The 14,513-nt window shown below is 37.6% G+C and overlaps 1 protein-coding gene across 6 annotated transcripts in view; it reads left to right on the top strand.

Moving 5' to 3' along the window:
• PHF3 (PHD finger protein 3) overlaps positions 1–11,360 on the top strand; it is a 78,400-nt gene extending 67,040 nt beyond the window's left edge. For 3 of the 6 annotated variants that reach the window (XM_074947909.1, XM_074947911.1, XM_074947910.1), the window contains exons 11-13: positions 1,536–1,625; positions 2,505–2,700; positions 8,140–11,353. In XM_074947909.1, the coding sequence (XP_074804010.1) occupies positions 1,536–1,625; positions 2,505–2,700; positions 8,140–10,340 (2,487 nt within the window). In that variant the 3' untranslated portion in view covers positions 10,341–11,353. Of the gene's footprint in view, positions 1–1,535; positions 1,626–2,504; positions 2,701–8,139 lie in introns of all 6 variants that reach the window. The other 3 variants (XM_074947908.1, XM_074947907.1, XM_074947906.1) reach the window with 2 other exon arrangements.
• Positions 11,361–14,513: the final 3,153 nt, after the last annotated feature.

Here is a 14,513-nt window from a genome sequence, read left to right on the forward strand (position 1 = left end):
TCAGCCAATCGCTCAAACAAGGTTGTTTACATTTTTAGGAGATAATGCTGCCTGCTTCTTGTTTACAATGTCACCTGAAACTGAGAACAGGCGTTCTCATGGCACTGTTGTAGCCAGCGTCACAAGATATTTACGTGCCAGATGTGCTGAAGATTCATATGTCTCTTCATGCTTCAACCACCATTCCAGGGAACAGGCGTCCATGCTGATGACAGGTTCTGCTCAATAACAGTCCAAAGCAGTGCGGACTGACGCATGTTCATTTTCATTGTCTGAGTCAGATGCCACCAGCAGAAGGTTGATTTTCTTTTTTGGTGGTTCAGGTTCTGTAGTTTCCGCATCGGAGTGTTGCTCTTGAGACTTCTGAAAGCATGCTCCACGCTTCGTCCCTCTCATATTTTGAAAGGCACTTCAGATTCTTAAACCTTGAGTCGAGTACTGTAGCTATCTTTAGAAATCTCACATTGGTACCTTCTTTGTGTTTTGTCAAATCTGTAGTGAAATTGTTCTTAGAATGAACATGTTCTGGGTCATCATTTGAGACTGCTTATAACATGCAATATATGGCAGAATGCGGGTAAAACAGCAGGGGACATACAATTCTCCCCCCAGGAGTTCAGTCACAAATTTAATGAATGCATTATTTCTTTTAACAAGCGTCATCAGCATGGAAGCTTGTCCTTTGGAGTGGTGGCCGAAGCGTGAAGGGGCATACAAATGTTTAGCATATCTGGCATGTAAATACTTTGCAATGCTGGCTACAAAAGTGCCATGCAAATGCCTGTTCTCACTTTTCTGGTAACATTGTAAATAAGAAGAGGACAGCATTATCACCTGTAAATGTAAACAAGCTTGTTTGTCTTAGCAATTGGCTGAACAAGAAGTAGTACTGAGTGGACTTGTAGGCTTTGAAGTTTTACATTGTTTTGTTTTTGAGTGCAGTTACGTAACAAAAAAAAAATTACATCTGTAAGTTGCACTTTTATGACAGAGATTGCACTACAGTACTTGTATGAGGTGAATTGAAAAATATTTTCTTTTGTTTCATTTTTACAGTGCAAATATTTATGATCAAAAATAATATACACTTTGATTTGAATTACAACACAATACAATATATATGAAAATGTAGAAAAACATCCAAAATATTTAATAAATTTTAATTGGTAGTCTCTTATTTAACAGTGTGATTAAAACTGTAATTAATTTTTTTCGAGTTAATCGCATAAGTTAACTGCAGTTAATCCACAGCCTTGTTGAAAATCTTTTATTTATACCTGTTAGTGATGTATAATTACAGGTGTAGAAGTGTGCAAGAGGTACTGAGCATTCTGTTACACATTATTGGTTTTATATTGAAAAACCCAACTCCATAGTTTAATCCAAACTAGTTTGTTTCCCTGAAGTGGCATAACTTCTGATGATAAACTAAATCATATGTAATATAAGCGTTGAGGAATTAAGTTCCTTTATTATTTTGAAATCTATTTCAGTAGCTACAGTGGGTTCAAATTGTATATCTGCTTTTTTGACAGGACTTGCCAGATAGTATCCAAGTAGGTGGCAGGATATCACCTCACACTGTTTGGGAGTATGTAGAAAAAATAAAAGCTTCAGGGACCAAGGTAAGGAAGAAACTTATACTTTAAATTAGAAGACTTTAACTGTCTGTCTGCTGCCAATATTGTGTATATATGTTTTCAGACAGTTCTCTGTTGAAAATAGTATGACTTACGTATCAGTTTTTGCTGTGTACATAAGGCTGCTATCCTCTCATTGCCCAAATCCCTCTTGAAGACCCATTTCTACTGTGATGCTTAAATGTAAATAATCCAATTTGAGGGTAGTTGATATTTTTGTTGGGACCTGGGTTTTGGAGTTGATAGCATATTTTATCCCTCCTTCCTACTGTTCGTTTGTGGCTTGTCACTCCTCTCTTCCCCTCTCTCCAGTTTTCACCCAGCTGAAGTCAATACAGACATTAATCAGGCAGTTCTGATTTGCCCTTGTCTGTGAGAAGAGACAAGGAGTTCCTCCCTCTCCTTCCCCTTCACCATACCTGGTGTTAGGGTTCTTGCCTTTCCACTGTAGCAACTAATGATATATCTTAAACACCAAAAGCGGTGCAGAATACAGATTCCTTAGGAGTGTTGGTAGAATAAAATTTGAAATGTTCCAAATTTGGCATGCCTTCTGAAAAAGCTGGTATACAAGAATCTGCAGGCAGAGAAAATATTTTAATTTTTTGTCATGTACAGTCTTTTTTTTTTTTTTTTTTTCTGGAAGCTTCTCATTCTGTTTTCTCTTAATGCTTCAGAGAGACTTTCTTCTGCTGTCTCCTACTCTTCTGTCTCTCTATTTTGTCGTCATCTCCTTTTTCTAGTCAGTTATTTCCCCTTTTCTGTGGATTGTATACTTACTTGAAGACCAATCTCTATTAAAATTTACTTTAAAAAACACAATTTGTAAATACTTCGCACTACCTTTTTTCCTTTTTTAAACAGGAAATTTGTGTAGTTCGCTTCACCCCGGTAACTGAAGAGGATCAGATTTCCTATGCTTTGCTGTTTGCATACTTCAGCAGCAGGAAGCGTTATGGTGTAGCTGCCAATAACATGAAGCAAGTGAAGGATTTGTATCTTATCCCTTTAGGTGCCTCAGACAAAATTCCACATCATCTTGTACCTTTTGATGGACCTGGTAAGTACAATACACAGCTTGGAAATTTACATATAGTGGCACCTCCCCCATGAGTGAAATACAAAATGTATCTGAAAATTAAAGTTTAACGTTAACATCAGTGTTTTTGAGCAAACTGAGTATTGCACATCTTATTCAAATAAGACATTATTGATTGTCCTGGTGTTATGAGACTCTTCTGTAACAGATTGGAAACCAGTTTCCATCCCAAACAATTATTTGGATTTATGTCTTTTAAATATTTAATCCAAAAAAAAGTCTTCTGGTTAATGTTTAACCCACACTGCCATGTGGCAGGGGATAAAGGGAAAGGTGAGATATTTAGTACAGCTCAGTGAATAGAGGTGCAGGTGACTTCTGAAAGAGGTTTATTCACATTCACTCTGAGCCCCATGTTTGTGTTACATTTTAATATATAATTTTTACAGCACCCAAAATGTACTTGGTATGTAACGTACTAATGACAAGACAGTCATTGCCCTCAAAACCTTACGAACTAAAAAGATAAGGGAAGATTAAAAATAGATAGATTGGATAGAGAAGGGTTTTACAAATGCAAGATCTTGAAATTACTTAGTTTTTCCACACGCTCTCTTTGGTTCTTAAAATTTTAATTTTATTCACAAATATTTGGGGGTGACTTTTTTCTCTTTCTGGTTGATGTATGAGGCAGAAATACAGAGGAGTGAGGAAAGTGGCAGTTGGTGGAGTTTCAGAGAGTATCCGAGACAGGACGATGAGAATTAGAGGAAGTTAAACCTCAATGGTAGGAAAGGTCAAAGGGATTGAATGTGTAGATGAGAGAGAGAGGATGAAGACAAGGAACTGGAGGCCAGAAGCAGTATGCATAGTGTACGTTGAGACCTGCACACAAAAGTTGCTCCAGAATAACTAAACATAGTTTTTAATTACTTAAATAAACTGGTGCAAACCTCTGTATGGACAATCTTAAATCAGTTTACTCCAGGCCTATATAGGTTTAGATTAAATTAGCGTGGTTGTGGAGTTTTACGCCAATTTAACTAAGGGCTTTGTCTCCACAAGGACATCCAGGAAAAGTAATCTAAATTAACTTTGGATGTGAATTAGGCTAAACCTAATTAAGACCGCTTAAATTCTGAATGAGTGTGTTAACAGGTTTAATGTGATTTAAGTAATCTTCTTCAAATTAACATATTTTGCCAATTTAGATTTATTTTCGTGGATGTTGTCATGTATATAAACCCTAAAATTGAGTCAAAAACCCTTTTTAGTTAAACCAGGGCTAGTTTCTTGTTTAGACAAAGGCTTTAGGTGAGGGAAGTGCAGCTTGAAGTGAACCCCATAATGTGTAGGCATTGTGAAGTCATGTCTCTGGTTCCTTGGTCCTGCTGGGGGCCAGCAGTAGTGAGAGTCTGGGGCAGCTTTTATAGATACTGAGGGTTCTGGATTGTGGGGAAAAAAACTCACCTATATGTGCACTTTTGGTGCCTTCGTCCACTGCAGTGGTGTCTGTTGAAAGCCTTGTTGAAAGTCCCTGGGTAAGGATAAAATGGGTAAAAACCAAGGGTGATGTCAGGGTAGAAGAAGAGGTGGATGAGGCTTTTTAAAAACAAAAAACCCTAACAAAATCATCCAAATTACAGGACTTGGTGGTAATGCGGGACTTCAGCTATCCAGACATCTTTTGGGAAAATAACACAGCAGGGCACAGATTATCCAATAAATTCTTGGAATATATTGGAGATATTTTTATATTTCAGAAGGCGGAGAAAGCTACTAGGGGAGAGGCTGTTCTAGATTTGATTTTGACAAATAGGGAGGAACTGGGTTGAGAATTTGAAAGTGGAAGGCATCTTGGATGAAAGTGATCATGAAACGGTAGAATTCATGATTCTAAGGAATGGTAGGAGGGAAAACGGCACAATAAAGACAATGGATTTCAAGAAAGCAGCCTTCAGCAAACTCAGGGAGTTGGTAGGTAAGATCCCATGGGAAGGAGGTCTAAGGGGAAAAACAGTTCAAGAGAGTTGACAGTTGTTCAAAGAGACATTTATTAAGGGCACAAGAGCAAACTATCCCATTGCGTACGAAAGATAGGAAGTATGGCAAGAGACCACTGTGGCTTAACCAGGAGATCTTCAATGATCTGAAGCTCAATAAGAGTCCTACAAAAAGTGGAAACTAGGCTAAATTACAACGGATGAATATAAACAAAACAACACAAGCATGTAGGGACAAAATTAGAGAGGCCAAGGCACAAAATGAGATTAAACTAGCTAGAGACGTAAAGGGTAACATGAAAACATTAGAAGCAAGAGGAAGACCAAGGACAGGCTAGGCCCATTATTCAATGTGGGGGGGAAAACAATAACAGAAAATGTGGAAATGGCAGAAGTGCTAAATGACTTTTTTGTTTGTTTTCACCAAAAAGGCTAGTAGCGATTGGACATCTAATATAGTGAACGCCAGTGAAAATAAGGTAGGATCTAAGGCTAAAATAGGGGAAGAACAAGTTAAAAATTACTTAGATAAGTGTCTTCAAGTTGGCAGGGCCTGATGAAATATATCTTAGACTACTCAAGTTGCTGACTGAGGAGATATGAGCCATTAGTGATTATCTTTGAAAATGTGATAGATTCCAGAGGACTGTAAAAGGGAAAATATAGTGCCAATCTATAAAAAGAGAAATAAGGACAACCCGGGAAATTACAGACTATTCAGCTTAACTTCAATACTCGGAAAGGTAATGGAGCAAATAATTAAGCATTGTGCAAACACCTAGAAGATAATAAGGTGATGGGTAACAATCAGCATGGATTTGTCAAGAACAAATCGTGTCATACCGACCTAGTAGCTTTCTTTGATAGGGTAACAAGCCTTGTGGATAGGGGGAAAGCGATAGATGTGGTCTATTTTGACTTTAGTAAGGCTTTTGATACAGTCTTGCATGCCCTTCTCGTAAACAAACTAGGGAAATACAACCTAGATGGAACTACTACAAGGTGGGTGCATAGCTGGTTGGAAAACTGTTCCTAGAGAATAATCATCAGTGGTTCACAGTCCAGCTGGAAGGGCATATTGAGTGGGGTCCTGCAGAAATCTATCCTGGGTTCAGTTCTGTTTAATAGCTTCATCAACTATTTAGATAACGGCAGAGAGAGTATGCGTATAAAGTTTGGGGATGATACCAAGCTAGGAGAGGTTGCAAGTGCTTTGAGGGATAGGATTCAAATTCACAATGGTCTGGACAAACTGGAGAAATGGTCTGAAGTAAATAGGATGAAATTTAGTAAGGACAAATGCAAAGTACTGCACCTAGAAAGGAACAATCAGGTGTGCGCACACAAAATGGGAAATGACTGCCTAGGAAGGAGTACTGCAGAAAGTGATCCTGGGGTCATAGTGGATCACAAGCTAATTGAGAGTCAACAGTGTAACACTGTTGCAAAAAAAAGCAAACATAATTCTGGGGAGTATTAGCAGGAGTGTTGTAAGCATGATGTGATAAGTAATTCTTCTGCTCTGCTCTGTGCTGATAAGGCCTCACCGGGAGTATTGTGTCCAGTTCTGGGCACCACATTTTAGGAAAGATATATGAACACATTGGAGAAAGTCCAGAGGAGAGCAACAAAAATGGTTAAAGATCTAGAAAACATGACCTATGAGGAAAGATTGAAAAAAGTGGGTTTGTTTAGTCTGGAGAAGAGAAGACTGAGTGGGGATATAAGTTTTCAAGTACATAAAAGGTTTTTACAAGGAGGAGGGAGAATTTTTTTTTTGTTTAACCTCTGAGGATAGGACAAGAAGCAATGGGTTTAAATTGCAGCAAGGGAGGTTTAGGTCGGACATTAGGAAAAACTTGCTAACTATCAAGGTAGTTAAGCACGGGAATAAATTGCCTAGGGAAGTTATGGAATCACAGTCATTGGAGATTTTTAAGAGCAGGTTAGACAAACACCTGTCAGGGATGGTCTAGATCAGTGCTTCTCAAGCTATCTGATGTGGGGGCCCTGCAATTTTTTTTTCCAATGTGCGCACAGACTGGCAGCCGATGGCTTGCAGACCGGTACTTAGTCCTGCCGTGAGTGCAGGGCACTGAACTAAAAGACCTCTCGAGGTCCATTATAGTCCTACGATTCTCTGTTCCCTTCTGGGGCATTTGGGGAAATGATAGTTGGGTGTAGAATATTCAGTAGAACAGCGGGCACGCTTCCCTTTAAGGTCTGTTGGTTTAATTTCTTTATTCTGGAAGTTAATATTGTGAATTCCTGCACATACAAAAATCAGAATAAACCTCAATTGAATCATCATTATTTAAGTGAAACTTGAGAAATTCTATGCTAAAAAAAAAAATCACAGTTAGCACTTGCATACATGAATATTAGTTACAGAATGACAAGCTGTATACTTAGATTTTGCATTCCAAGTCAGGCATTTGAAATTTTTACTTATTTACATAGTAGCAAGGTTTAGCCAACCTAAAAATACATACTGTACTTATATTCTTTATGGTAAGACTTTTTACTGTAGATCGGTATTTTTAGGTTGAACAACCTTGACATTTGCCCTGTGAAAAATTATGTATTTGTCATGCTATTTTTACATTCAGGTTTTTTCTTAATGAAAACACTGATGCTCCAACCATACCTGCTTTTGCTTGGCCATCTTGATTATGCTGAAGCTCTGGAAAGGGGCGTTTGTGCCACCAAAGGATTACGTCTACTTTAAGTTGGGGGAAAACCCAAGTAACTAGTTAGGTGGCTTTTATATCCCCTTTCTGCAGTCGTGGTGCTGGGTATCTAGCCCAAGATACTTGAGTGGTGTTCATTTTTATTTTAAAAGCATTTCCCTGGGCTAAATTCATTTAAATATGAGGGCAAGAGATTGCCCTTGTTTGTGTTTTGATTGTGGATGGCCATTACCTATATTTAAGCCAGTCCTTCTGGATATCAAGATTACTTATGCTCATTTTAGGATCTTTTAAAATGTCCTAAATTAAACGCTTTGCTACATTTTAATATGGTGCATTGTTCTGCAGAGTTCATGGTAAGCTTGCATTCTCATTGCCCATATGTTTGACTCAGATCGCTAAAAGGAGACCCCCATTTTTAAGGGAACCTAAGTTTTCCCAAACAAACTACCTGATGGGCAGAATTTTCCTCCTATGAGGCAATGGCATGAAAATGATGTGCACTGCTTGAGCAGCTGTCTGGTTGCCTTATGCCTTTGAAACACACAGTATCTTTAGATGCTGGAGAGAGCATGCTGAGAAGCAGTCCTTGCTACGTCTTTGAAGAAGTGTAACTAATTTTTCACATAGAACAGTTCTCTTGGGTGAGGGGAGCTGATGGGGGCCCAAAGAATATTATAGACATATGATAGGTTATTCTTTTATTAAAATGATTGTCTCCAGATAAATGTATTTCATTTATTAATTGCTTTTATGATTTTATGCAGGGATTGAAATACATCGACCAAATCTGTTGTTGGGTTTGATAATTCGCCAAAAAATGAAGAGACAGATTAGTGCTAGCACTAGCCTTGTGGATGAAATTTCTGAAAGTGCCCCGAGTAACTTGCCACCAGAAAAAAAAAGCAAACCGAGCAAACCTGATGTCTCTAGTACTGAAGTAGTAGTAGAAGAAGAGGAGGAAGAAAATGATTTTTTTAATTCCTTCACAACTGTGTTACATAAGCAGAGAAATAAGCCTCAACAATCTAATACAGAAGAAATACCAGCAGTTATTGAACCTGTAGTAGAAAGCATCAAACATGAGCCACCAAAGCCACTGAGATTTCTTCCTGGAGTTCTCGTTGGATGGGAAAATCAGTCTTCTACTCTTGAGCTAGCAAATAAACCACTGCCTGTAGATGATATTCTTCGAAGTCTTTTGGGTACTACAGGACAGATATATGAGCACCATCAGTCAGTGGTGGACCAGTGTGCTAGTCAAGAAATACCTTTATTTGCTGAACAAACAAGCTTAAAAGAAGAAAAAATTAATGTTGCTGAAGTAACTGCTGATGAAGCTATAGAAACTAAGACTAGACTAGATGATTCACAAGAATCCACTGATGTTACAGTAACAGTGGATATGCCAGTTGCAGGGACCTCATGCTCTGCAGGAACTGTAGGAACTCTGATAAGTCTAAGTCTTAAGGGAAAACCACCAGATGTTTCTACAGAAGCATTTTTAGCAAACTTATCTGTTCAATCACAGAGCAAGGAAACTGAGGAGTGTAAAGAAAATGATCCAAAGTGGCAGCTGTATGACACAGAGAATGTTTTGCAAGAAAGCAAAAGGACCACAGATTCTATCTTCTCTTCTTCCTCATCAAATGCAGGTAAAGGAAGTGGTGATAACAATGTTAACATAGGTTCTGCTGAAGGTATGACTTCTAATACTTCCAAATCTCCACAGTTTATTAATCTTAAAAGGGACCCAAGACAAGCAGCTGGACGAAGCCAACAGATTAATGCTTCAGACAATAAGGAGGGGGACACTAACAGAAATGAAGAAAGACAAAATATACAATCAGACATCTCTGGAAGTGAGCAAATGGAGATAGAGAATAAACAGTCAGGAGAAAAGAGCTTAAACATGTATCAAAGTGGTGGTCAGACATCTGAGATGCAGTGTACCTCAGCTCCAACTAAAACAGATAATGTATGTGCTTCACAAATGGAAGACACAAAACACTTGCAGGAAGATACACCAATGAAAAATATTGAAACAGTGCACTCATTTAGAAGAGGACCAGCAACAACCTCATCTCATTTTGAAAAAGAAAATTCTTCTCATTCTGAATTCACTTCCAAAGTCCCCAGCCCAGTTATGAGTGGAAATTTCTCACCAGTTAGACCTCAGCAGCACAATTTTCAGCATCTTAAATCTAATCTACCTGGATTTCAGTTTCAAACACTTTCACCTCCTAACTTCCCCCCACAGAACAGCCCCATGTTTGGATTTCCTCCTCATCTACCACCTCCACTTCTTCCTCCTCCAGGTTTTGGTTTCGCTCAAAATCCTATGATGCCCTGGCCACCTGTTGTTCATTTGTCAGGTCAGCCACCGCATTATGTTGGACCCATTGTTCAAGGGCCATCGCTGGCTCATAAACAATCAAGATTTCCAGGGCCAGAAAACTTTTATCAGAGTAAAGACAGTAAGAGACCAGAAAGACGCCATAGTGACCCTTGGGGCAGACAAGAACAACATTTAGAGAGAGGGTTCAGTAGGGGAAAAAGCGATCAGCATAGACAAAGGTTTTATAGTGAATCCCATCACCAAAAGAAAGACAGACATGAAAAAGAGTGGAACAGTGAAAAATACTGGGAACAGGATTCTGAAAGGAATAGACGGAAAGACCGAAACCAGGAAAAAGAGAGAGAGAAAAAAAGCAGAGAGGAAGGACATAGAGACAAAGAGAGGTTACGACTTTCACACAGTGATAGGGGATCTGATGGAAAATCCTCTAGGGAGAGTAGAAATCCAGAAAAAAAGATAGATAAACCTAAAAGTGAAGAACAGTCTCATGAAAAGGATAAAGAGAGGGAGAAAAGTAGGGAGAGACATAGAGAACGAGAAAGTGAAAAGAACAGAGACAGACATCACAAAGACAGGGACCACAATGACAGAGCTAAAAGCAAAAGGTAAAAAGAGCAGGCAATCTTTCAAAATCCTATTTAAATAACTGTTAGTTGTGTCCTAAAGTTTTGTAAAAATGCCTGCTAGGATTGTGCCATCTTTTTTTATTCATTGTTGGTGTTTTGCAAAAACAAGTCTGTGTTTTGGTACAAAGCTGTGTACCAATACTCATCTTCTTTTACATTATACCAACTAACCCTAGAAATAGGAATTTAATATTTTTCAGAATTTTACATTGCTGTATATTCAAAATTTTAAAGATTTCTTTTATTAATATGCAATAAAGGCTTAGAAATTTCTTAGTTGATGAAGTTGGCTTTAGTCAAGTATGCATTATAGTTGCTGCCTTTGGTAATTTGTGCTCTCTTCTGTTTTAAGATGCTCCAGTAAATTTTAAAAATGAATTTCACATAATAGCCTTGTTTTTAAATTGCACTGTTTTTGAGGACTGTAGCAGAGTCTTAGTATCCCTCATACATTACAACACAAAATACAACATATGTTGAGTGGTGTGAAGTTTTTTTATTGATTCAATAATACAATAAAAGAATTCAGCAGTATTTCCAGTAGTTATCAAGTATTTCCCAAGCATCCGAAGCAGTTTGTGACCAGAAATTAGAAGGCTGAGCTGTCCAAATGTTATTGCTTTAAACTGCACTTGTTTTAATAAGAAAAAAATTTAAACTATATTCTTTAAACTATGATTTACTAGTCAGTTACTTTTCCCATAATTTTTCATGCTTCAAAAACTTGAATACCTAAGCTTGTACATTATCTTGTGTTTTGCTATCCTTTTTACTGTAAAATGTAAATATTTTAAGGGATATTTTGATTCTAAAAATGATAAAACTTTCTCACATACTTTGTGTGTTTGATTTCATAGGTATGAAGCAGTAGACTAAACCAGTATAACAAACAAGATGTAGAATGACTCTTGTAGCTTTGCTTTACACTTCATGACTAGTGATTTTTTTGGGGAGGGGGAGAATCATGTCAGGGCTTTTAATAAACAGAGCAGTTCAGATTTTATGGTGACTGGCATCCACGGATACTTTTTTTAAAACCAAAATATTACTGTCTCTTATACTTTCTTAAAAAAAAAAAAATACAGTATGTTGCTCATTTTGTTGAATCTGCTTTTGAAAAACAAATACTCTACCATTACATTATTCTGTCCATCACACTATTTTGCAGTATTTGATCTAATTATTTTTACTTAAGAATATTGTGTATAAAGAAATTTGAATACATTGCCTTACCTATGAACACAGCTTTTTGCACTTTGGTGTAGAATAAGCCTCTTCTTTCCAATAACAGATATGTGATTAAAAGACCATAATAATTAACTTTTTAAATTGGTCATATATTTAAGAGTAGCTTCCTATTTGCAGACATTGCACATAGCTTTACAGCCAAATTAAATAAGGTTAAAATTAAAAATGTTTTATACCAAATAAAGGTGGTAGTAGCTTTTATTGTAGTATTCCTAGGCCAATAGCTCTGAAGATTCACTAAAATAATTTCTCAACTAAATTAGGAACTGAAAGCCATATTTAAAACCTTAATTTAAAAATCATACATGGCCTATGGTCTACAGGACTCAAACCATTCTGTTCAAAATTGGTTTAATAATTGAAGTGGTGGTTGGGCTATTAATTCCATGGGTGGTAATAAATTGCAAGCATTGTAGTGTTGCTTAGCATTTCAGCAAATTGGGTTCTCTCGGCCAAGAAATCTAAGTTTAAATATCCCTTTCCTTTGGAGGTCTATATGCATAATACCATTCCTTTTTATTCATTTTTGAAGTAGGTAATGTTTTGTGCGTGTTAGATTTATATTCTAATTTAAAGTGGTGACTTTGCTTATGGGGTTAAGATTTAAATAATTTCAGTATCTGTCCTAGACGTCTGTTGTATTGGCTTTCTTTTAATCTGCCCATTAGTAGTCTCCTTTCCAATCTGCTGGTACTAACAAGCCACCTCAGATTCTGTTTGTATCAAAAATAACTCAGTACCAGTGAAACTGAACTGCTACCCTTAAAAAATTAGCATGCCTGATTATGTTAAGGTGGTTTGCTTGAAAAGGTAATTTGTGGACATGATAGCTTGGCTCACGCTGCATCACATTTTCAAAAACTTGCTGAGTGGATGTAGCGTAACAGTGGTGTCCAGTGTGCCACTCTCAATTGTGGCTTTCAAAGACACCTGTGTTAACATAGGTTCATTTTTAGTTGATGGCAACTGGGAAATCTGTTTCCAGACTCCTGCCCTTCAGTTACTAAACTGAAGTGTTAATAAGTCTGATCACTATAGAGCAATAGTATAGGGTGCTGCCTCCCCAGTTTGCCTCTCATATTCTCCCCTGTAGCCATGGGAGTAGCTTGGAGTGCTGTGAGAAGCTGCTAACTGTTCCTCTGCTGCATCACATTGTGGGAAACGGGGAGAGAGTAACTGGTTACTCCATTATGTGGCTAGCTGCTAGGCTGTGGGAGACTTGGGGGAAGAGAGCAGGATAGATGGCTCCCTTCCCCTCCCACCAAGAGGTAGCCTGGGAAAGGGGGAAGAGGAAAAGCTGAGAACCAATAACCTCCCTAATATACCTGTTACACTTCCCTGCTTCTTGGCCCCAGTTATCCTATTAGGCTTCTTTAACTTGCTAAATGGCAAAAGTCCATTGGGGGGTAACTGGAAAGCAATATTCTTCAGCTACTCTTCTCTCTATTACTGATATGTCTACTGGGAAGAGGGAGGTATAGGAACCTCTGTGCTCATTGAGGACAACCTCACACTGGAGAAATCCCCAGCAAAGGACTTGTGGGCAGTTTCCGCTCCCTTTGCATTGCCTGAGCAGCATAAAGAAGTGGAACAAGCAAGTGTCTGTCCCACAGTATTGACTGTTGACCCTTAATATTTAAGAAATAGTTTGATGAATAGGTGAGACATTGCTGCTTTATGTGTATCCTGAAATGGGCCTAGAAATTTGACATGTCACTGGGTACTTCAAATAGATTTAAATTATTTATATTGTTGTCTTAGCAGACATCCAGCCTTTTACTTATGATTCTTGCTGAGTGGCTGGTTTTGTATCTTGAAATAAATCCATGTAATTTCTCTTCTCTGCAGTTGAGTACACTGTATGTGTATATATGTATGTGTATATATAGTTAATTCCTAGTATGAGAAGAGAGCTTGATCTTGAGCTGTAATAAAAGGGAAGAAGGTAGAAATCACCACTTTTGTTTTGATGTAAACATTTTATTTATACAGTAAATTAATAGCAGTCGATTGAAATTAAAAATTTAAATGGCATTGGAGGCCATATCATAACTGAGCACATAACACAAATATCTGTTTTATTTCTTATTGATTAAAGTACTGATCATTAAAGTAATAACTAGGCATTTGCAAAATGAATTAAGCTTGTTTACTTTGCATAAAAGGGCTTTATGGTTGAGGTTTTAAGCTGACACGAGGATTGAACTTCAGTGGGAGATCTGTGGCTATATCCCCTAGACATCTTGGAAAATCTCAACCTCAACTGAAGGAAAATTCCGGTGTTTTCCTATGAAACCATGTGCGTGAAGTTATTCCACAAAGACTGACTTTTTCATGCTTTACAGGCCATTTGTAAGAAAAACTAAGACTTGGAGAAACTTTTTGGTATTAAAATAAAGGGGAAAAGTACTGGATTTTGGATGACCGTAGACGACAGATTTGTGTGTGTGCAAATAAAACTTAGGCAAATGTAGTTAATTTTTTGTATACTATTGCCAGTTGATTTTCAGGAATTCCAGGTAAAACTAGGCAACCTGTACTCTATCACTCTCCCTGAGAACTGGTTTCTGATGTCGGCCTTTCTATTTCTGTACTAATATAGTATACTTGAGAATGCTGGGCTAAAGAAGCTGGAAAGGAGGCCATAATTTAAACATTTCTCAGGGCTTTTATTCTTGTGAACTATCACGTTCAGAGTACAAACTCTCAGGCAAAATAAATCTATAAAATGAAAGTTTCCTGTTTTCAAAACAGTATCTAGAAATGAGATTAGTAGCATGAGTAAATTTGACCATTTTTCATCTGTGCTATTCACCCAACCGTATAAAAAGTTAGGTAGTTTATAATAGCAAGCAAGTAGTTACAGCATGTGCGTAATACTACTAAGCACGTTACTAAAAAGGAGTCT

Source organism: Natator depressus, chromosome 3, assembly GCF_965152275.1.
Source record: "Natator depressus isolate rNatDep1 chromosome 3, rNatDep2.hap1, whole genome shotgun sequence".
Lineage (NCBI taxonomy): Eukaryota > Metazoa > Chordata > Testudines > Cheloniidae > Natator > Natator depressus.